This window comes from Balaenoptera physalus (genome assembly GCF_965194825.1).
Source record: "Balaenoptera physalus genome assembly, chromosome: 11".
NCBI classification, from domain to species: Eukaryota; Metazoa; Chordata; class Mammalia; order Artiodactyla; family Balaenopteridae; genus Balaenoptera; species Balaenoptera physalus.
Genome location: NC_138896.1, coordinates 37,639,888 through 37,663,991, shown reverse-complemented (window position 1 = coordinate 37,663,991; position 24,104 = coordinate 37,639,888). Strand labels below are relative to the sequence as shown.

Genomic DNA, 24,104 nt, shown 5'->3' with positions numbered 1-24,104 from the left:
TCACCTCTGTTTTCCCCCGAGGACCAGAGTGACAGCCAAGCCCGGCAGGCTTGGTGTGTTTTTCAGGCGAGACACTCTAGAGCTGGGAGTGGTGGAAGCCCCAGGCACATGCCCAGGTTTGCCAGGGTCTCAGTGGCTCTTGGATCAGGCGAATTACAGAATAAGAGTGTGGAGAACTTGAAGCTTGGGAAAGGGTGAGGAGGTTGGAGGTGGGAAGCCAGAGGGAGGGTCTCCGAGGTTTTTCAGTGTGTTTCTGCTTCTGCAGGTTGTGGAAAAAGGAGAAAAGAGGCTAGGGTAGGGAAATAAAGAAATCATAAACAAGAATTGGAAGGGACAAGGGAAAGAAGGGAATTTAGATTCTTTGGGTATATGGAAGCATATTATAAACCAAAACGTTATGTGAGGGACTTGTGTGCTTGGGGTTATTGTTGAGGTAAGAAAACATTGGCTGTGAAACGTAACAGGAGACAAAAACTGAATGTAGATCTTTAAGTTTCAGTGCTGTCTTAGAAGAAATTAGACAGCACTTACGAAGTGCCTGCTGCATGTGGAGCACAGTGCTAGGCATTGCAAAGATGAAAGGATGGAAGGGACCAGAGTTTTGACTCTAAGGAAGTTGATCTAGTTGAATATAATGTTATCTTACGTTTGTTTAGTATTGTACAGTTTCTAAAGGTCTTTGACATATGGTACTTCATTTAATCCTCTAATAGACTTAAAAAATAACCTGCATTAGTCCTAGTTTACAGTTGAGGAAGCTCGAGCTTAAAGACATAAATTATGGACTTGCCTTTGACTGCACAGCCCGTAAATGGCAGAGGTGAGACTCCCAGATGTCCTTTCTATGAAAGGACCTTCTGGCTGTGGCCTGTGAGGGTGTGACACATCTTGAAATCACAGAACAGATCATATTTATGCTCTCTTCTTGGAGGTGAGATGCTTTCATTGATTCATTCGCCTTCCTTCTCCCAGTCTTCCTTTGGGCCATCTGCTCACCCAGAGAGGCTGGAGCCTGGGGCTAGGACATGGCCAGTGGTGAGGAACAATGTTTTCACTCTTTCTAGCCTGTGCAGGCCCTAAAATTGTGACCCCTGCCTCACTACCACTTTGCAGCCTGGGAAGTGCTGTGTAATATTCTCGGCAAATGCCATTAGGTCTTTTTGTGTGTGTGCAAGTGAATATAATCCAAAAATATGAAAACTGATGGCTCAGGAACAAAGAATGCTAGGGTGGAGTGGCAGGGGTAGGGGAGAAAGAACTGATATATCCCAGCATGCTGAATGGGCTTGTCACAGGATGATGAAGTTTATTTTTAGATAAAGTCACTTTCTCCTGAGACTTTTTCACTGTTTTGATAAAGGTAGATAACCATCATCAGAGGCAAGGCCCTTGTCACCTAGAGAGTGACTGGATCGTGAGCATCAGTGTTTCCATTTCTTTCTTATAACTGTTTCCCCTGAAGCTTTCTGATCTTTATCTAGCAGTTACAGAGCTCTGGACAAGCACCCAGCCATGCCAAACCTGTAGAGAGAGAGGGCTGAGCTGCCTTAGCCCCTTTCTGCTGGATGTTCACGAGAGTCCCCTGCAGTCACCTCCTCTAGAACTCAACGTCTTGTCACCAGTGCAGATGGTTTATCCTCTCTGCTGTGGAGGGTTGGGACAAGTAGAATTCATCATCTAGGGCCCAGGTGTGTAGAAGAGAAGTGTAAACACACAATCTAGGTCCGCATTCAGCATACATTTTATTTTATTTATTTATTTGGCCGTGCCGCATGGCTTGCGGGATTAAGTTCCCCCACCAGGGATCGAACCTGGGCCACAGCAGAGAAAACCCGGAATCCTAACCACTAGGCCACCAGGAAACTCCCAACATTTTAGATTAAGAGTTAAAGCCACTCAAGTGGCCAAAACTATAATCCAATAAAAATAGCAATGATTATTGTAAATTAGTTATTCCTTAGGTGGGTGGTGCTTCGATGGCTGCCCGGAAGCTGCACACCATTGTCTCCTGTTCTCTCTGCCTTGTCAGCTCCCAGCTGTGCACCGCCCAGGCCCTGGCTAGCAGAGGAGCAAAGGCAGGAGAGGGAGGGGGTGCTAAAAAGGAGGAGACTCTATGCACTGTGGTATCTTGGATGGGGTCATGGAACAGAACAAGGGCTCTAGCGAGATCTGAATCAAGTCTGGACTTTAGTTAATAGTAATGTACCTGTGTCAGTTTCTTAGTTTTGACAAATGACAATGTAAGATGTTAATAAAACTGGGTGAAGGGTATATGCGAACTTTATTCTTGCAACTTATCTATAAGTCTAAAATTATTCCATGATAAAAAGTTAATTGGAAAAAAAAAGGGAGAGCCTCAGAGGAAGGGGAGAAGGGAAGCAGAGGCTATGATCTGGAAAGATAGGCCCTGTGGCTGGGAGAGGGAGATGTGAGAGCCCCTCAGACTTTGGTTGGACAGGAAGGCCTGCATCTAATGGTCAGGCTGATGGGACTCTGATTTAGCTTTGATGCGGACTGTCTGTGAACAAGTCGCTTTGTGTCTTGGGGTCCCTTTTTCCCTATCTGTAATGTGGGGTTAGAACATCTATTCTGCTCAGTGGGACTCTTGTAAGGCAGGATATGGTGAGGAAAAGATGCTGAGAAATAAAAAATGCACACTTAGATGCCCATTAAGATGTTTTTATTAGGAGTCTGAGCTAGGCCTGGTGGGTTGAAAGGCATCAGGGGTGTTTTGAGGTGGGGATGGGCAAAAACTTCGGAGGGCAGTGATCACAGAGGACACGTTTCCAGGCGCTTGTGGCTCTGACCACAGGAACTCTGCATTGTGCTTGCTGAAAGGCTTATTTTACTCCCCCTGCCTTCTCTTTCCTGCTCCCCATTTAGCCATCTTTTTTCCCTTCCTCCCCTGACTTCCACTTGCCTTTGCAGAAACCACTGGTGAAGGACCGGGAAGCTGAGCTTCTATACTTTGCTGACGTCTGTGCAGGCCCAGGTGGCTTCTCGGAGTATGTGCTGTGGAGGAAGAAGTGGCACGCAAAGGGCTTTGGAATGACTCTGAAGGGTCCTAACGATTTTAAGCTGGAAGACTTCTACTCGGCCTCCAGTGAGCTCTTCGAACCCTACTACGGTAGGGACGTGGAGGAGGGTACCGGGGGCTATGAGAGCCAGTTCTCTTTGGAGACTTTAGGTCAGAAGTAGTTATTATCCATTTGCCATGTTTTCTTTCCCAGGTCTCTGAGTCTGGGGTTCCCCAGCCAATGTCATGAAGGTCTCGGTTCCCTCTAGACTGTCCCTTTTTACCCCAGGCCTGTGGGTACAGGTTAAATACTCCACTAGGCAAACTCTCATCAGAGCCATATTAATTCCTCCTTTCTTCTCTTGTGGTGACAGGAGATAATGAAACTGCCTGATCTCCGGCTGAGAACTGGCAGGGTTATTAACACATACAAACCCACACCCATCTCCAGCCAGCTCAGCAACCCTCCAGCAGTTCCCTCCACTCTGTCTCGCTTTTTGTGATTTGGCAGCAAATCCTAAGTCCTTTGTTAACAGTTCTTATTAAGAAATTGATACTGGGTCCTAATGTAGGTGCTTTAAACACAACTTTGATCTTGAATATGAAGACCTTCTGTTTCAGTTGATGACTCTTGGCTGGTCAGCTCCTTCTGAACTCTGCTTTCTTATAGCAGGGCACTGTTTTTGCCTCCTGTCCATCACTGCAAGGCAGCCTTGTATGATGGGTCCTTCAGTGAGTTGCTCCTCACAGGGGCTTTTCTCCTGGGCCTCGAGGTCCACCTGGTACCTGTGTTCACAGCCCCAGAGAGCTTGTGTCCCTGCTCCAGGGATGCACAGGGCAGATGAGCTAAATGTGAATCTTGTGTCTTGTCAGGTGAGGGTGGGATCGATGGAGATGGAGACATCACCCGCCCGGAGAACATCACTGCTTTTCGGAATTTTGTCCTGGATAACACAGATCGCAAGGGTGTCCACTTTCTGATGGCTGATGGGGTAGGTGACCTGCTCTTCATAGGGTGATGCTTTAGTGATTTATCATGTTAGAGGCTTGAGAACTGGTTTTGTTTTGTTTGGTTTGGTCCTTTAGCTGCCCTGGAAGGGCAGATAGTAGGGATGTGTGATGTATGTTTTTATTCTTTTTGTGCATCTTTTCAGTGGTAACTTTGTCAAGGCTGTGATGTTGTGGGCATCTTTGCTTGGAGCAAGTGGACCTTCTTAGCTCACTTCTTCAAAGGGCCTTGGTTGGCTATGAGACATGTTGAGAGGGGGGCCAGGACTAAGATGAGCTAGGCAGAGCTGACCGGGAAGAACATTCCCGTCATTTGTCACCTGGGTGCTGCTCCTGGTAGAGGCTGTCTACACATGGCCGCTCCTAAGCCTCTGGATGGGCTAATAGGTGACCACATAACCAAAGGCAGCAGCTCAAAGGAGTCCTCCGGGACTCCACAGGAGGCTCAGTCAATCGCTGGGCTAAAGTGAATATTCAAGTCGCCTGTTTCTCGGGCAGGTATTTGATATATAGAGGCAAGTCCCCTGCAGCTTTCTCACCTAGTAATCTGATGCTGCAGGTAGTCTTTTCTGGAATGAGCCACAAATTAGTGTAGAGGAGGGTCAGAGAACGTCGCAGTTGCTCCAGGGTCACATGGCCAGAGTTGAGAAGAGCCTCTGGAGCCCCTTGGGTAGCCTTTCAAGCAGTAGCCCTGTGGGGAGGTGAAGAAATGCTTAGGCTCTCAGCACAGGATCTGAACATGCACCTCACTCACCAAAGCTTTGTGCACAGCAGGGGACAGCAGACAGACAGGCCTGGGTGGAGGGGAGGGAGGGGCTGCTTCACCTGTGCTTGAGGGATCTGATAGTGCTTGGGAGGCAGGCAGCCTTGCAGTTTGTCAGCTAGAGTGGCAAACTCAAGGATTGTCCTTCTGGCTTAGGCAGCTTAGACTGGTGACCTGTGTGGCTGGTTTATTTGTTTGTCTGTTTCCCCTATAAACAGGCATGCATTTTAAGAAGCATCTGTAAATCTGGAAGACGTTGCTAAACATTTTTGATTCTGGAGACCTGGCCAGGCTGGGCCCAGCTTAATGGAGGCCAGCCTCTTTACTTTTCTTAATTATTGTGATGAAAAACACATAACGTAAAATTTACCATTGCAACCGTTTTTAAGTTTACAGTTCAGTAGTGTTAAATATATTCACACTATTGTGAGACAGATCTCCAAAACTTTTTCATTTTGCAAAATTGAAACTCTGTACCCATTAAACAACAACTCCCCTCTCTTCCTATCACAGCCCCTGGCCTCCTTCACTTCTGTGTGAGCATGGCTGTCTGCTCCCTGCTGGGATCTCACAGAGAGGGAGACCACTCCAAGAATAGCAATGTACATTCTTTGAACAAACACCCTGGCCAGAGACACTGCCAGCTGGAGGGAGAGGCTCCATGGTCTTGGGACAGGAAAGGGTGTTTTGTGAATAAATCCTTGGTCCGCAGAGAAAGAGAGATTACTGTGACTGTCAGAGTTATGCTAACTTTTCTCCTGTCACTAGATTAGGGCCTGTTCGGTGGTCAGCCCACGACTGAGCGAGCCCCTGCAGAGTTTCAGGCCACATGTACTCCCTGGGTCTCATTGGATTCACCAGGGCATTCAGTTTCCTATCTTGTAGTTGGCCTGTGACTAGCGTATTTTGCCTCTGTTCTGCCGTACTGCTAACTGTTAACAGTTTGTTAACAGTTCTTATTAAGAAATTGATACTGGGTCCTAAATGTAGGTGCTTTAAACACAACTTTGATCTTGAATATGAAGACCTTCTGTTTCAGTTGATGACAAGGCCCTTGGATTCCCACGTGAGTTTTAAAATTTTCTGGACCATCTCCTTGGAGGAGCAGACTTGGTTCCATCCCCGGGAGTGATAGAGCAGGAAAACAGCCCTGGCTCAGTAGTCAGGCCTGGGTCCCAGGTGCTGTCTTCACCACAGTGAGCCATGTGACCACGCCAAAGAATCTAAACACCAAGCTGTGTCTTTATCAGTCAGATGGTGGAGATCAATGAAAACACTTCAAGAAATCTCAGGGAAGATGAGGTAGGAGTACTCTTTTCAGTCCTCATCACTTCTGTTTTCTACCCTGGTCCTTGTGCTCTCATTTCAGGGTTTCTCAGTGGAGGGACAGGAGAACCTGCAGGAGATCCTCAGCAAACAGCTGCTGCTCTGTCAGTTCCTCATGGCGCTGTCCGTTGTCCGGACAGGTGACACTGCCTCTGCTGTCTCCCCACCCGGACCCACCTCTTAGAGGCCCTGTTGGACAAGAGCATGTATAGGGGTTGGCTTGGAAGTTAAAAAACCATCTGCTTATATTAGGTGACAGGTGGCTGAATGAGGAATTTAGGGGAAAAGGTGCCATAGAATCCCCAAAGTCCCCTCTAAAACTGAGTCTTTTCCTTACATTGCCTGTGACTTTAATGGACCCAGCTGCTGGGTCCCTGACTTTGTCATGCTCCCTGAGACTACCTTACCCACCTTTTGGAATGGAAGCTGCTGACTGCTACTGGTGTTTTCTCTCTAATCTAGGAGGCCACTTCATCTGTAAAACCTTTGACCTCTTCACACCTTTCAGTGTGGGGCTCGTCTACCTGCTGTACTGCTGCTTTGAACGAGTATGTCTCTTTAAGCCGATCACCAGCCGTCCTGCCAACTCAGAGAGGTGAGGCTTTCCTCTCCATTTTAATCAGACTAGTTGGCTAAATGTCAGAACAGCAAATCCTGGTGTATCTCTGGCATGACCACTCAAGCTACATTAAAAACCTTGACTTAAAAAAAGTGATTGGAGCCAAGAGGAGTCAGGATTTGGATTTTAATGGTTCTTCGATGTACCGTTCAGCCTCTGCCTCCTCTTCCACAAACCTTATTCACCACACTTACGTGGGCGATCCTTGGCTTGTCCTGGGAGGGAGAAGGAGACCAATAGAACGGTCACCTGGAGGGACTAACTAAGTGGGCCACTAACCAGAGTCACTGTTGGCATCCCAGGTGGGACACAGTGTCCATACACGATGTGAGAGAAGATGTGGCCAATCCGAATTTCTAAGTGGCTTGTTAAAAATGCAGATTTCTGGGCCCTATCCCTGGAGAGTCTGATTGTCTTTAACTTAACAGACTTCCCAGGTGACTGTGATGCAGCCAACCTGGCACAGGGCAGTTGGGAACCACAACCGTAGAGAGTAGAAATACCGCCCAACATAAAAAGAAAGGATTTGAGGTGAACTTTGCAACACACAGACTGTGCTGTTCTTTGTGCGTAGACAAGAGCTTCATGACTCAGCAAGGGGATTGGGGAAGGGAAAAGTGAGGGAAGCCCTTGCTCAGTGGAGTGACAGGGTATCTCCTGCCAGGTATGTGGTGTGCAAGGGCCTGAAGGTGGGCATTGATGATGTGCGGGATTACCTCTTCTCAGTCAATATTAAACTCAACCAGCTGCGGAACACCGATTCCGACGTCAACCTTGTGGTCCCCTTGGAGGTGATCAAGGGAGACCATGAATTTACTGACTACGTGATACGGTCCAACGAAAGGTAAGCAAACCAATGTGTTTTTTTCTTTGTTTCTTTTTTTTTTTGCTGGCACCACTGGGCTATCAAGAAAGACCAGAGAATGAAGGACTGAATGACCGGCTCTTGGTATCACTTTGTTAATTTTGAAAAGTTGGTAACGGGGATTGGTCTCCTCATTCCAGGGCTCCCTGGGACTTTGGGTACCTTGAGGACTTTCATCCTGCTCCCATGCTCTGTCACAAGGGTGGCCAGTGGGAGCCTGGCTGGCATACCCCTGCCCATGGGAGCCTGAGTATGATAGTGAAACTTGACAGAGAGCAGACTTGTTCTGTGTCCTCAGAGGATGGAGTAACTTCCCTTTAATTGCTTCCATTTGTAAAAGGCCATCATAATTTGTTGCCCTGTGAAGTCCCCTGGTTGGAAGCAAGAGACGGCTGGAAAGCAAGTATATAACATGCTTTGGAAATTTCTGTTACCAAAGCTTTTTCCAGTCCATGAGTTCCCCAAATAGGCCATGTGAATACCGGTGTTTTTTTTTTTTTTTTTAACCTTCATTAATTGTTTTCCCCCTTCCCTGTTAGTGGTGATAATTTAAAGTTGTGACAGTTGGCTCAGTTTGCTAAGTGGGCAAGCCTTATTGAACAGTTTTCTAGATAGGTTGGAGAGTTGTATAGTGGCAATGAATCAATAGAAGTGCTTTCTTAGGAGGGCCAAACAGGTGTTGTAAAGGTCATTTCTAAGAGTACAATCCCAAGTCTCCCAGAGAAGTTCCTTCCATGTCCTGGCTATTGTAAATAGAGCTGCAATGAACATTGTGGTACATGATTCTTTTTGAATTATGGTTTTCTCAGGGTATATGCCCAGTAGTGGGATTGCTGGGTCATATGATAGTTCTATTTTTAGTTTTTAAAGGAACCTCCATACTGTTCTCCATAGTGGCTCTATCAATTTACATTCCCACCAACAGTGCAAGAGGGTTCCCTTTTCTCCACACCCTCTCCAGCATTTACTGTTTGTAGATTTTTTGATGATGGACATTCTTTCTGACTGGTGTGAGGTGATACCTCATTGTAGTTTTGATTTGCATTTCTCTAACGATTAGTGATGTTGAGCATCCTTTCATGTGTTTGTTGGCAATCTGTATATCTTCTTTGGAGAAATGTCTATTTAGGTCTTCTGCCCATTTTTGGATTGGGTTGTTTGTCTTTTTGATATTGAGCTGCATGAGCTGCTTGTAAATTTTGGAGATTAATCCTTTGTCATTTGCTTTATTTGGAAATATTTTCTCCCATTCTGAGGGTTGTCTTTTCATCTTGTTTATGGTTTCCTTTGCTGTGCAGAAGCTTTTAAGTTTCATTAGGTCCCATTTGTTTATTTTTGTTCTTATTTCCATTTCTCTAGGAGGTGGGTCAAAAAGGGCCTTGCTGTGATTTATGTCATAGAGTGTTCTGCCTATGTTTTCCTCTAAGAGTTTTATAGTGTCTGGCCTTACATTTAGGTCTTTAATCCATTTTGAGTTTATTTTTGTGTATGGTGTTAGGGAGTGTTCTAATTTCATTCTTTTACATGTAGCTGTCCAGTTTTCCCAGCACCACTTATTGAAGAGGCTGTCTTTTCTCCATTGTATATTCTTGCCTCCTTTATCAAAGAGAAGGTGACCATATGTGCGTGGGTTTATCTCTGGGCTTTCTAGCCTGTTCCATTGATCTATATTTCTGTTTTTGTGCCAGTACCATACTGTCTTTTTTTTTTTAATTTGTTTTTGGCTGTGTTGGGTCTTCGTTGCTGTGCGCGGGCTTTCTCTGGTTGTGGTGAGCGGGGGCTACTCTTTATTGCAGTGTGCGGGCTTCTTATTGCGGTGGCTTCTCTTGTTGTGGAGCATGGGCTCTAGGCACGTGGGCTTCAGTAGTTGCAGCACGTGGGCTTCAGTAGTTGCAGCACGTGGGCTCAGTAGTTGTGGCTTGTGGGCTCTAGAGCACAGGCTCAGTAGTTGTGGTGCACGGGCTTAGTTGCTCCGTGGCATGTGGGATCTTCCCGGACCAGGGCTCAAACCCGTGTCCCCTGCAGTGGGAGGCGGATTCTTAACTACTGTGCCACCAGGGAAGTCCCATACTGTCTTGATTACTGTAGCTTTGTAGTATAGTCTGAAGTCCGGGAGCCTGATTCCTCCAGCTCCGTTTTTCCTTCCCAAGATTGCTTTGGCTATTCGGGGTCTTTTGTGTTTCCTTACAAATTGTGAAATTTTTTGTTCTAGTTCTGTGAAAGATGCCATTGGTAGTTTGATAGAGATTGCATTGAATCTGTAGATTGCTTTGGGTAGTATAGTCATTTTCACAATGTTGATTCTTCCAATCCAAGAACATGGTATGTCTCTCCATCTGTTTGTATCATCTATAATTTCTTTCATCAGTGTCTTATAGTTTTCTGCATACGGGTCTTTTGTCTCCTTAGGTAGGTTTATTCCTAGGTATTTTATTCTTCTTGTTGCAGTGGTAAATGGGAGTGTTTCCTTAATTTCTCTTTCAGATTTTTCATCATTAGTGTATAGGAATGCAAGAGATTTCTGTGCATTAATTTTGTATCCTGCTACTTTACCAGATTCATTGATTAGCTCTAGTAGTTTTCTGGTAGCATCTTTAGGATTCTCTATGTATAGTATCATGTCATCTGCAAACAGTGACAGCTTTACTTCTTCTTTTCCGATTTGGATTCCTTTTTTTTCTTTTTCTTCTCTGATTGCTGTGGCTAAATCTTCCAAAACTATGTTGAATAATTGGACTTCTTTTTGTTGAGCCATGCTGCCATCTGATATGGGTGTGTGTGGACGCATGGCAAAACTGGACTTCTCAATGCTCCCAACTGCACAGAGTGTTTAAGCAACCTGTAAATTGATTTGCATTTTTATTAAGTTGTAGGAATTATTTATATATTCTGAATGCAAGTCTGGTGTGTTGTGAATATCTTTCCCCAATCTGTGGTTTGCCTATTCATTTTCTTAATGGTGTCTTTTGATAAGCAGAAGTTAAAAAAATTTTTGAGTCCTTTTTTTAGTTGTAAAATATACATAACAGGGGGCTTCCCTGGTGGCACAGTGGTTAAGAATCTGCCTGCCAATGCAGGGGACACAGGTTCGAGCCCTGGCCTGGGAAGATCCCACATGCCGCGGAACAACTAAGCCCATGCACCACAACTACTGAGCCTGAGCTCTAGAGCCTGCAAGCCACAACTACTGAGCCCACGTGCCACAACTACTGAAGCCTGCACGCCTAGAGCCCGTGCTCTGCAACAAGAGAAGCCACAACGAGAAGCCTGCACACCGCAATGAAGAGTAGCCGCCCCTCACTGTAACTAGAGAAAGCCCGCGTACAGCAATGAAGACCCAACACGGCCAAAAATAAATAAATAAATATATAAATAAATAAATTTAAAAATATACATACATAACATAAAATTTATCATTTTAACCCTTTTTAAAATGTATAATTCAGTGGCATTAAGTATATTCACATTGTTGTGCAATCATCACCACGATGCATTTCCAGAACTTTTTAACCATCCAAAGCAGAAACTCTGTACCTATGAAACAATAACTCCCATTCCCCTTATCCCCAGCCATTGGTACCCTCTGTTATTTTCTATCTCTATGAATTTGTTTATTGCAGGTACGTCATATAAGTGCATTCATACAATAATTGTCCTTTTGTGTCTGGCTATTTCCCTTAGCATAATGTTTTCAAGATTCATCATGTTGTAGCATGTGTCCGGATTTCATTCCTTTTTAAAGGCTAGTTAATAATTCTTTATATGTATATACCACATTTTGTTTATCCATTCAGCTGTTGATGGACATTTGGGTTTTCCCCACCTTTTAGCTATTGAGAGTAATACTGCCATGAATATTGGTGTGCAAAGTAACTGTTTGTGTACCTGCTTTCAGTTTGTCTGGGTATACCTCTGGAAGTGGGATTGCTGCACCATTTTACATTCTGACCAGCAATGCACCAGGGTTCCAATTTCTTCACATCTTCACCAACACTTTAGCCATCCTAAGGGGTCTGAACTGGTCATTGTAGTTTTGGTTTGCATTTGCCTAATGAGTAATGATGTTGAGTATGTTTTCATATGCAAATTGGCTGTGTGTATATCTTCTTTGGAGAAATGTCTATTCAAGTCCTTTGCCCATTTTTATTTTTAAAATTTTATTTTTTATTGAAGTATAATTGACTTACAATATCATATTAGTTTTAGGTGTACAACATAGTGATTTGATATTTTTATACGTTACAAAATGTTCACCGAAATCTAGTTACCATCTGTCACCATAAAAAGTTATTATATTATTGACTATATTCTCTATGCTGTACATTGCATCTTGTGGCTTATTTTATAACTGGAAGTATGTACCTCTTAATCTCCCTCTCTGATTTCACTCATCCCCCCACCACTCCCCTCCCCTCTGGCAACCACCAGTTTGTTCTCTGTATCTATGAGTCTATTTCTGTTCTGTTTGTTCATTTGTTTTGTTTTTTAGATTCCACGTAAGTGAAGTCATACAGTATTTATCTTTCTCTGACTTATTTTACTTAGTATAGTACTCTCTAGGTCCATCCATGTTGTTGCGAATGGCAAGATTTCATTCTTTTTTTATGGCTGAGTAATATTCCTTTGTGTATATATACCACGTCTTCTTTATTCATCTGTTGATGGACACTTAGGTTGCTTCTGTATATTGGCTGTTGTAAATAATGCTGCAGTGAACATAGGGGTGCATATATCTTTTTGAATTAGTGTTTATGTTTTCTTCAGAAAAATAGCCAGAAGTGGAATTGCTAGATCATATGGTAGTTCTATTTTTAATTTTTTGAGGAGCCTCCATACTGTTTTCCATAGTGGCTGTACCAATTTACATTCCTAACAATAGTGCACGAATGTTCCTTTTTCTCCATATCCTTGCCAACACTTGTTATTTGTTGTCTTTTCAATAACAGCTATTCTGACGGGGAGGTGATATCTCATTGTGGTTTTGATTTGCATTTTCTTGATGATTAGTGACGATCTTTTCATGTGTCTGTTGTTCATCTGTATGTCTTCCACAGAAAAATGTCTATTCAGATCCTCTGCCCATTTTTTAATCAGGTGTTTTTTTTTTTTAATTGAAGTATAGTTGATTTACAATGTTGTGTTAGTTTCTAGTGTACAGCAAAGTGATTCAGTTTTATATATATATAAAACGTGTATTATTTTTCAGATTCTTTTCCATTATAGTTTATTACAAGATATTGAATATAGTTTCCTGTGTTATACAGTAGGACCTTGTTATTTATTTTATATAGTTTATATTTGATAATCCCAAACTCCTGATTTATCACTTCCCTCCTCTTCCCTCTTGGGTAACCATAAATTTGTTTTCAGTGTCTGTGAGTCTGTTTCTGTTAGTCTGTTTTGTAAACAAGTACGTATGCATAATTTTTTTAGATTCCACATATAATTGATATAGTATGATATTTGTCTTTGACTTACCTCACTTAGTATGATAATCTCTAGGTCCATCCATGTTGCTGCAAATGGCATTATTCTTTTTTTATAGTTGAGTAATATTCCATTATGTATATATATACACCACATCTTCTTTATCCATTCATCTAGGTTTTTTTTTTTTTTTTGATGTTGAGTTGTATGAGTTCTTTGTATATTTTGGATTATAACCCCTTATCAGATATATTGTTTGCAAATATCTCCCTCCCATTGCTGTGCAAAAGCCTTTTAGCTTTTGACGTAGTGCCATTTGTTTATTTTTGTTTTTGTTTCCCTTGCCTAACGAGACATATCAAAAAAAAAATTGCTCAGACTGACATCAAAGAGCATACTGCCTGTGTTTTCTTCTGGAAGTTTTATGGTTTCAAGTCTTACTTATATTTAAGTCTTTAATCTATTTTGACTTCATTTTTGTGTATGGAGTGAGAAAGTAGACCAGTTTGATTCTTTTGCATGTAGCTATCCAGTTTTCCCAACACCATTTATTGAAGAGGCTGTTTTTTCCCCATTGTATATTCTTGCCTCCATTGTCATAGATTAATTGACCCTATTTCCCTAGTTTGAAATTAGGGAGTGTGACACCTCCAGCTTTGTTCTTCTTCCTAAGGTTGTTTTGGATATTTGCGGTCTTTTACGGTTTCACACAAATTTTAGAATTATTTGTTCTAGTTCTGTGAAAAATGCCATTGGTATTTTGATAGGGATTGCACTGACTCTGTAGATTGCCTTGGGTAGTATGGTCATTTTAACAATATTCTTCCAACCCATTGGAATCCATTCTTCCAATCCAATATTCTTCCATCCAAATGGAAAGTATGTCTTTCCATTTGGTTTTGTTATCTTCAGTTTCTTGAATGAATCAATGTCTTATAGTTTTCTGAGTACACGTCTTTTTACCTCCTTGGTTAGATTTATTTGTAGGTATTTTATCTTTTTTTTTTATATAAATTTATTTATTTATTTATTTATTTATTTTTAGCTGTGTTGGGTCTTCGTTTCTGTGCGTGGGCTTTCTCTAGTTGCGGCGAGCGGGGGCCACTCTTCATCGCGGTGCGCGGGCCTCTCACTATCGCGGCCTCTCTTGTTGCGGAGCACAGGCTCCAGACGCGCAGGCTCAGTAGTTGTGGCTCACAGGCCCAGTTGCTCCGTGGCATGTGGGATCTTCCCAGACCAGGGCTTGAACCCGTGTCCCCTGCATTGGCAGGCAGATTCTCAACCACTGCACCACCAGGGAAGCCTGGTATTTTATCTTTTTGATGCAGTTGTAAATGGTATTTTCTTAATTTCTCTTTCTGATAGTTTGTTGTTAGTGTATAGAAATGCAACAGATTTCAGTATATTAATTTTGTATCCTACAACTTTACTGAGTTCATTTATTCTAATAACATTTTGGTGGCATCTGTAGGATTTTCTGTATATAGTATCATGTCATCTGCAAACAGTAACAATTTTACTTCTTCCTGTCCAATCTGGATACCTTTTATTTCTTTTTCTTGTTTCACTGCTGTGGCTAGGACTTCCAATACGATGATGTTGAGTAAAAGTGGCGAGAGTGGGCACTCTTGTCTTGTTCCTGATCTTAGAGGAAAGATTTACAGCTTTTCACTGTTGGGTATGATGTCGGCTGTAGGTTTGTCATCTATGGCCTTTATTATGTTGAGATATGTTCTCTCTACCAACTTTGTTGAGAGTTTTTTTCATCATAAATGGATGTTGAGTTTTATCAAAAACTTTATCTGTGGAGATGATCATATGATTTTTATTCAATTTGTTGATGTGGTGTATTATGTTGATTGATTTGCAGATATTGAACCATCCTTGCACCCCTGGGATAAATTCCATTTGATCATGGTCATAATCTTTTTAAAGTATTGTTGAGTTCAGTTTGCTAATATTTTGTTGAGGATTTTTGCATCTGTGTTTATAAGTGATATTTAGCCTGCAGTTTTTTTGTGTGTGGTGTCTTTGGTTTTGGTAGCAGGGTGATGCTGGCCTAGTAGAATGAGTTCAGAAGCATTCCTTTCTCTTCAGTTTTTTAGAGTAGTTTGAGAAAGATAGGTGTTAACTCTTCTTTAAATGTTTGTTAGAATTCACCTGTGAAGCTGTCTGGTCCTGGACTTTTGTTTGTTGGGAGGTTTTTTGTTTGTTTGTTTTTACTGATTCAGTTTTATCATTGGTAATCACTCTGTTCATATTTTCTATTTCTTCTTTTTAAAAAAGTTTTATTGAAGTATAGTTGATTTACAGTGTTGTGTTTAATTTCTGCTATACAGTAAAGTGACTCAGTTACACATATATATATTCTTTTTCATATTCTTTTCCATTACGGTTTATCATAGGATTTTGAATATATTTCCCTGTGCTATACAGTAGAACCTTGTTGTTTATCCATCCTATATATAATAGTTTGCACCTGCTAATTGCAAACTCCCAATCCTTCTCTCTCCCTCCGCACTCCCCCCCGGCAACCACAAGTCTGTTCTCTATGTCTGTGAGTCAGTTTTTGTTTCATAGATATGTTCATTTGTGTCGTATTTTAGATTCCACATATAAGTAATATCATATGGCATTTGTCTTTCTCTTTCTGACTTACTTCGCTTAGTATGATAATCTCTAGGTCCATCCGTGTTGCTGCAAATGGCATTATTTCATTCTTTTTAATGGCTGAGTAATATTCCATTATATATATATATATATATATATATATATATATACCACATCTTTATCCATTCATTCAATGGATTCTATTTCTTCTTAATTCAGTCTTAAGAGATTGTATATTTCTAGGAATTTATCCATTTTTCCTAGGTTGTCAATATAATTGTAGTAATTTTAAAATTTCCTTTGTATTTCTGTGGTGTCGGTTGTGACTTCTCTTTCATTTCTGATTTTATTTATCTGGGCCCTCTTTTTTTTTGATGAATTTGGCTAAAAGTTTATCAATTTTGTTTATCTTTTCAAAGAACTAGCTTTTAGTTTCATTGATCTTTTCTATTGTTTTCTTCAGCCTCTATTTCATTTCTTTCTGCTCTGATCTTTCTTTCCTTCTACTAACTTTGGGTTTTGTTTCTTCTTCTTTCTCTAGTTCATAAAGGAGGTGTACAGTTAGATTGTTTGATATTTTTCTTATTTCCTGAGGTAGGCTTGTATTGCTATAAATTTCCCCCTTAGAACTGCTTTTGCTGTGTCCCATAGATTTTTGGATCATTGTGTTTCCATTTTCATTTGTCTTTAGGTATTTTTTATTTCCTCTTTGATTTCTTCAGTGACCCATTAGTTGTTTAGTAGCATACTGTTTAGCCTCCACGTGTTTGTTTTTTGCAGTTTTCTCATGTAGTTGATTTCCAATTTCATACCTTGTGGTTGGAAACAATGCTTGGTATGATTTCAGTCTTTATAAATTTATTGAGACTCGGTTTGTGGCCTAGCATGTGATCCATCCTGAGAATGTTTCATGTGTACCTGAAAATAATGTGTATTCTACTGCTTTTGGATGGAATGTTCTATGTATATATCTATTGAGTCAATCTGTTCTAATGTGTTATATAAGGCCAGTGTTTCCTTACTGATTTTCTTTCTGGATGATCTGTCCATTGATGTAAGTGGGGTGCTAAAGTCCCCTACTGTTATTGTGTTACTGTCAGTATCTCCCTTTATGTTTGTTAATATTTGCTGTATGTATTTAGGTGCTCCTATGTTGTATGCATATATATTTACAATTGTTATATCTTCCTGTTGGGTTGATCCCTTTATCACTGTATAATGTCCTTCTCTGTCTCTTGTTACAGTTTTTGTTTTAGAGTCTATTTTGTCTGATACGGGTATAGCTAGCTACCCCAGCTTTCTTTTAGTTTCCATTTGCATGGAGTATCTTTTCCATCCCCTCACGTTCAGTCTCTGTGTGTCTTTAGATCTGAAGTGAGTCTTACAGGAAGCATATATGTGGGTCTTGTTTTTTTATCCATTCAGCCACTGCATGTCTTTTGATTGGAGCATTTAGATCATTTGCATTTAAAGTAATTATTGATAGGTATGTACTTATTGCCATTTTGTTCACTGTTTTCTGGTTGTTTTTGTAGTTCTTTTTGGTTCCTTTCTTTTTCTTTTGCTCTCTTACCTTGTGATTTGATGACTGTCTTTAGTGTTATGTTTGGATTCCTTTCTCATTTGTGTGTATTTATAAAAGGTTTTGGTTTGTGGTTACTATGAGGTTAATACATAACAATCTATATATATATATACATGATTATTAAGTTGATGATCTCTTAAGTTTGAATGCGTTCTAAAAACCTTGGATTTGTACTTCCCTCTTCCCCCTCCCACGTTTAACATTTTTGACATCATATTTTATGTACCTTCTGTTTGTGTGTCCCTTAACTACTTATTGTGGATATAAATTATTTTACTATTTTTGACTTTAACCCTTCCTAATAGCTTTATAAGTGGCTGATTTGCTAACTTTACTGTATATCTGCCTTTATCAATGGGATTTTTCCTTTTTTAATTTTCATATTTATAGTTGTGGCCTTTTCTGCTTTGAGAAGTCCCTTTAAACATTTCTTGTAAAGCTGGTTTAGTGTTGCTGAACTCTCTCCGCTTTTGCTTGTTTATAAAAATCTTTATCTCTCCTTCAAATCTGAATGATATTCTTGGAAGGTAGAGTATTCTTGGTTGTAGATTTTTTTTCCCTTTCATCACTTTGAATATATTATGCCACTCCCTTCTGGTCTGCAAATTTTCTGTTGAAAAGTCAGCTGACAGTCTTATGGGAGTTCCCATGTATGTAACTAGTTGCCCTTCTCTTGCAGCTTTTAAGATTCTGTCTTTATCTTTTAATTTTTGCCATTTTAATTATAGTGTGTCTTGGTGTTGACCTCTTTGGGTTCATCTTGTTTGGGACTCTCTGTGTTGCCTGGACTTCTGTGTTTCCTGGATGTCTGTTTTCTTTCCTAGGTTAGGGACGTTTTCAGCTATTTTCTCCTCAAATAAGTTCTCTGCCCCCATTTCTCTCTTTTTTCCTTCTGGGACCTCCATCATGCAAATGTTAGTATGATTGATGTTGTCCCAGAGTTCTCTTAAACTGTCCTCATTTTTTAAAATTCTTTTTTCTTTTTTCTGTTCAGCTGGGGTGATTTATACTATTCTGTCTTCCAGTTCACTTACCTGTTTCTCTGTATCATCTAATCCACTGCTGATTCCTTCTAGTGTATTTTTTATTGAAGTTATTATATTCTTCGGCTCCATTTGATTCTTCTTTATATTTTTAAACTCTTTGTTAAACTTCTTACTGTGTTCATCCATTCACTGAGTTCATTAAGCTTCCTTATGATTATTACCTTGAACCCTTGATTGGGTAGATTGCTTATCTCCACCTCGCTTAATTCTTCTGGGGTTTTGCCTTATGTCTTCATTCGGGATATATTCCTCACTTTGCCTGATTCTCTGTTTATTTCTGTGTATTAGGTAGGTTGGTTACGTTTCCCGACCTTGGAGAAGTGGCCTTATATAGGAGATGTCATATGGGGCCCAGCAGCACACTCCTCTCTGGTCACTAGAGGTATGGGCTCTAGGGCTGTGGTCTGCATGGGCCCTTCGGTTGTGGCAGGGCTGACTATTGTGGGTGTGCTGTTAGGTGGGGGGACCCCTGACCCGGTTGGCTGCCAGGCCCTACCTTGTGTGGTAGTTACCAGCTTGCTCATGGGCGGGGCTGGGTCCCATTGTGGCTGACTGCCTGTCCCAGGAGGGTCCTGGGGCTGGTGCTGACCCTCTGGTGGGTGGGGCCCTGGGGGACCAGGGGCTGGTGCTGGCTGCTTGTGGATGGGGCTGAGTCCTAGGGCAGCTGTCAGAAGGGGCTGGGGGGGGGGTCTCAGGACTGGTGCTAGCCCATTGGTGGGCGCGCAAGCCCCCCGCACTAACAGGTAGAGGGAGGACACCAAAATGGCACTTGCACACACCACTGTCCTCATGGTAGAATAAGCTCCCCCAAAATGGCTGTTGTCAGCATCTGTGTCCCCAGGAGGAGTCCCAGTGTCCTCCTGTCTCTCTGGGAGACTCTCCAAGATCACCAAGTGGGTCTCACCCAGGCTCCTTTACAATTACTGCCTGAGTGCTGGGACTTGGGAGTATGTGAGAATTTGCATGTGCCCTTTAAGAGTGGAGTCTCTGTCTCCTACAGCCCTCCAGCTCTCTTGTAAGTAAGCCCCACTGGCCTTCAAAGCCAGGCATTATGGGGCTCATCTTCCTGGTGCAAAGCCCCTGGGCTGGGGAATCCAATCCAGGGCTCAGATGCCTCAGTCCTTGGGGAGAACCTGGGCAGTTGTGATTATCCTTCCATTTGTGAGTTACCTACCCAGGGGTGTGGGTCTTGACTATACCACATCTCCACCCCTAGTACCCATTTCATCGTGGTTTCTTCTTTATATCTAAAAAATCTCTTCTGGTAGTCTTCAGGTTGTTCTCATAGCCAGTTGCTCTCTAAATAATTGTAATTTTGGTGTCCCATGTGAAGAGGTGAGCTCAGGGTCTTCCTACTCTGCCATCGTGACCACACCTCCCTTTGCCCATTTTTTTTTCTTTTTTTATAAATTTATTGTATTTATTTTTTTTTGGCTGCGTTGGGTCTTCATTGCTGTGTGCGGGCTTTCTCTAGCTGCAGTGAGCGGGGGCTACTCTTTGTTGTGGTGCATGGGCTTCTCATTGCAGTGGCTTCTCTTGTTGTGGAGCATGGGCTCTAGGTGTGTGGGCTTCAGTAGTTGTGGCTCACGGGCTTAGTTGCTCTGCGGCATGTGGGATCTTCCCAGACCAGGGCTCAAACCCATGTCCCTTGCATTGGCAGGCAGATTCTTTAATGAAAAAAAATTTTTTTAAATAAATTTATTTATTTGTTTTTATTTTTGGCTGTGTTGGGTCTTCATTGCTATGCATGGGCTTTCTCTAGTTGCAGCGATTGGGGGCTACTCTTCGTTGCGGTGCGTGGGCTTCTCATTGTTGTGGCTTCTCGTTGCAGAGCACAGACTCTAGGCGTGTGGGCTTCAGTAGTTGTGGCACGTGGGCTCAGTAGTTGTGGCTTGTGGGCTCTAGAGTGCAGGCTCAGTAGTTGTGGTGCACAGGCTTAGTTGCTCTGCGGCATGTGGAATCTTCCCAGGCCAGGGATCGAACCCGTGTCCCCTGCATTGGCAGGCGGATTCTTAACCACTGCGCCACTAGGGAAGCCCTGCCCATTTTTAAATTGGTTTGTTTGATTTTTGTTGTTGAGTTATAGGAGTTCTTTATACATTCTGGGTATTAATCCGTTAATCAGATATATGATTTGAAAATATTTTCTCTCATTCTGTGGGTTGTTTTTTTTACTATATTGATTGTGTCCTTTGATGCACAGAAGTTTTAAATTTTGATGTAGTCCATTTTATCTGTTTTTTTCTTTTATTGCCAATGCTTCAAGTCCATTGCTAAATCCAGTGTCATGAAGCTTTTCCCTGTGTTTTCTTCTGAGAGTTTCATAGTTTAAGCTCTTATGTTTAGGTCTTTGATCCATTTTGAATTGATTTTTATAGATGGTGTAAAGTAAGAGTCTAACTTTATTCTTTTGCATGTGGATATCCAGTTTTCCCAGCACCATTTGTTGAAAAGACTATCCATTCCCCATGGAATGCCTTGGCACTCTTGTTGAAAATCATTTGATCATATATGTGAGGGTTATTTCTGAGCTCTCTATTCTGTTCCATTGGTCTTGGTACCAGTACCACACTGTTTACTGCAGTGTTGTAGTAAGTTTTTTTGAATTCAGGATATATGAGGTCCCCAGCTTTGTTCTTCATTTGCAGTATTGTTTTGGCTATTTGGGGTCCTCTGAGTTTCCATATGATTTCTAGGATGGATTTTTCTATTTCTGCAGAAACTGCCATTGGGATTTTGGTAGGGATTGTATTGAATCTGTAGATTGCTTCGGGTAGTATTGTCATGTTAACAATATTAAGTCTTCCAGTCCATGAACACAGCATGTCCTTCCATTTATTTATGTTTCTTTTCATTTCGTTCAGCAGCATTATGTAGCTTTCAGTGTACAGGTCTTTCACTTCCTTGATTTTATTCCTCAGTATTTTATTGTTTTTGATGCTATTGGAGATAGAGTTGTTAATTTCATTTTCAGATTGTTCATTGTTAGTGTATAGAGATGTGACTGATTTTTGTCTGTTGATTTTGTATCCTGAAAGTTGGCTGAAATTTGATTATTATAACAGTTTATTGTGGAATCTTCAGGGTTTTTTGCATAAAAGGTCTGTCATCTGCGAACTGAGATAATTTTACTTCTTCCTTTTCAATTCAGTTGCCTAGAAGTTTTAAATTTTGCTGCTGAAATCCAGTTTATCAGTTTTTTCTTTTTGTTGGTGATTTTTGTTTTCTCTCTAAAAATTTTTCACTTATACTAAAGTCATGAAAATATTCTCCTGTTTTCATCTAGAAGTTTTATAGTTTTAGCTTATATGTTAAGGTCCATAATCCATCTGAAATTAATTTTTGTATATGGTATGATGTAGTGGTCAGAGTTCTTTTTTTCCTTATAGATACCCAGTTCTAGCACCATTTGTTGAAAATACTTTTCCTTTTCCCATTTAATTGCTTTGGCACCCTTGTTGAAAATTACTTGACTGTATATGTGTGATTTCATCCAGGGCACTCTGTTTTGTTCCATTAATCTGTTTGTCTGTCCTTTGTTATGTTTTCTTGATGACTATACCTTGAAAAAAGTCATCTTGAGATCAGATAGTATATGTTCTCAATCTTTGTTCTTCTTTTTCAAGATTGTGTTGGCTAGTCCAGGTGTTTTTTTTGTCTTGTTTTGCATTTCCATATAAATTTTAGAATCAGCTTTTCAATTGCTACAGTAGGCCTGCTGGATTTTTGATGGAGATTACATTAAATTTATAGGTCAATTTGGGGGAGAATTGACATCTTAACAATATTGAATCTCCCCATACATGAACCAAAAAATAACCATTTATTTAGGTTCTTTAATGTTTCTCAGCAGTTTTATAGTTTTCAGTATAGAGGTATTATACATCTTTTGTTAAATTTATTTCTAAGAATTTTATGGGTTTGGATGCTATTGTAAATGGTGTTTTAAAAATTTCCTTTTCTAATTGTTCATTGCTAGTATATGGAAATACAATTGATTTTTGTATATTGACTACGTATTTTGTGTGAATGCTTAATTTACTTATTAGTTCTAGTAGTTTGGTAGATTCATTAAGATTTTTTACATATATAACCATGTCTTCTGCAAATAAATAATTTTATGCTTTCCTTTCCAATTTATATGCCTTTTAATGTCCATTGACAGATGACTAGATAAATATATATATTCCTTTATATATATATATATATTTAAAGGAATTAAAAAGGGATTAATAAAGGGAAATTTATAGCATTTAAATATATAGATATTTAAACAAGACAAAAACTTCAAGAGACTACAGATTTATAGATTAATACCCCTCATGAACATAGACATAAAAATCCTTAATAAAATGTTAGTAAATCAAATTTAGCAATATATATGAGTGATACTCGTGACTAGCTGGAGTTTATCTAAAAATGCAAGATCTGTATACCTTGAAAGTCATTCATTGTACTTCACTGTATTAAAGGAATAAAGAAGAAAAATAATATAATAATTTTTATAGATACAGAAAGACTATTTGACAAAATTAAACATCCATTCATGATTAAAGACTCTCAGCAAACTAGGAATAGAAGAAAACTTTGTCAGTCTGATAAAGGACATCTACAAGAAACCTGCCTACAGCTCTAACATCATACTTAATGGTTAAATACTTTATACTTAAAATCAAGAATAAGGCGAAGATGTCTGTTTTCACCACTTCAATTCAATATTATACTGGAGGAACTAGTCAGTGCAATAAAGAAAAAAACAACTACCATATGATCCAGCAATTCTACTTCTGAGTATTTATCCAAAAGAACTGAAATTAGGATCACAAAAAGATATGAGCCCCCCCTCCCCCACACCAATGTTCACTGCAGCATTATTCACAATAACCAAGATTTGGAAACAACCTAAATGTCCATTGACAGGTGAATGGATAAAGAAAATGTGGTATATACATAAATGGAATATTTCCCTAAGCCTAAAGAATTTCTTTTAGAATTACTTTTTTAGTGCAAGTCTGTTGGAGAATAATTCCTTCAGCTTTTGTCTTTTGAAAATACATTTATTTCTCTTTCAAAGGATATTTTCATTGAATTTAGAATTTGAGGCATTTTTCTTTCAGCACTTTAAAGATATTGTTCCACTATTCTCTGCCTTTCTTGTTCTTGATGAGAAGTCAGCCATTATTCTTATCATTGTTTCTCTGTATGTCATGTGCCCTTTTTTCTCTGACTGCTTTCTAGATTTTCCCTTTATATTTTGTCAATTAATCTATGACAAAGCAAGAATATACAAGAATATACAATGGAGAAAAGACAGTCTCTTCAATAAGTGGTGCTGGGAAAACTGGTCAGCTACATGTAAGAGAATGAAATTAGAACGTTTTCTCACACCATATACAAAAATAAACTCAAAATGGATTAAAGACCCATGTAAGACCGGAAACCATAAAACTAGAAGAAAACAAGGGCAGCACACTCTTTGACATAAAGTATAGAAATTTTGGGGGGAATCAGGTCCTAAGGCAAAGGAAACAAAAATAAAGAAATTCGACCTAATTAAACTTAAAAGCTTTTGCACAGCAAAGGAAACCAACAAAATGAAAAGACAACCTACCGAATGGGAGAAAATATTTGCAAACGATATGACTGATAAAAGGTTAATATCCAAAATATGGAAACAGTTCATATAATTCAAGTATCATTAAAAACAAACCATCCAATTAAAAAAATGGGCAGAAGACCTGAATAGACATTTTCCCAAGGAAGACATACAGATGGCCAACAGGCATATGAAAAGGTGCTCAGTATCACTAATAATCAGAGAAATGCAAATCAAATGAGA

At 40.4% G+C, this 24,104-nt stretch overlaps 1 protein-coding gene and 1 long non-coding RNA gene across 3 annotated transcripts in view; both read left to right on the top strand.

The window, feature by feature from the left end:
• CMTR1 (cap methyltransferase 1) overlaps window positions 1-24,104 on the top strand; it is a 58,499-nt gene that overhangs the window by 21,360 nt on the left and 13,035 nt on the right. For both annotated transcript variants that reach the window (XM_082412535.1, XM_082412536.1), the window contains 5 exons: window positions 2,929-3,127; window positions 3,890-4,008; window positions 6,157-6,253; window positions 6,576-6,708; window positions 7,397-7,576. In XM_082412535.1, the coding sequence (XP_082268661.1) occupies window positions 2,929-3,127; window positions 3,890-4,008; window positions 6,157-6,253; window positions 6,576-6,708; window positions 7,397-7,576 (728 nt within the window). The remainder of the gene's footprint in view (window positions 1-2,928; window positions 3,128-3,889; window positions 4,009-6,156; window positions 6,254-6,575; window positions 6,709-7,396; window positions 7,577-24,104) is intronic.
• On the top strand, window positions 7,588-22,393 carry LOC309637643. Its single transcript, XR_014250716.1, has 2 exons — window positions 7,588-14,007; window positions 14,327-22,393. It is a non-coding gene; the product is annotated as an uncharacterized lncRNA (long non-coding RNA).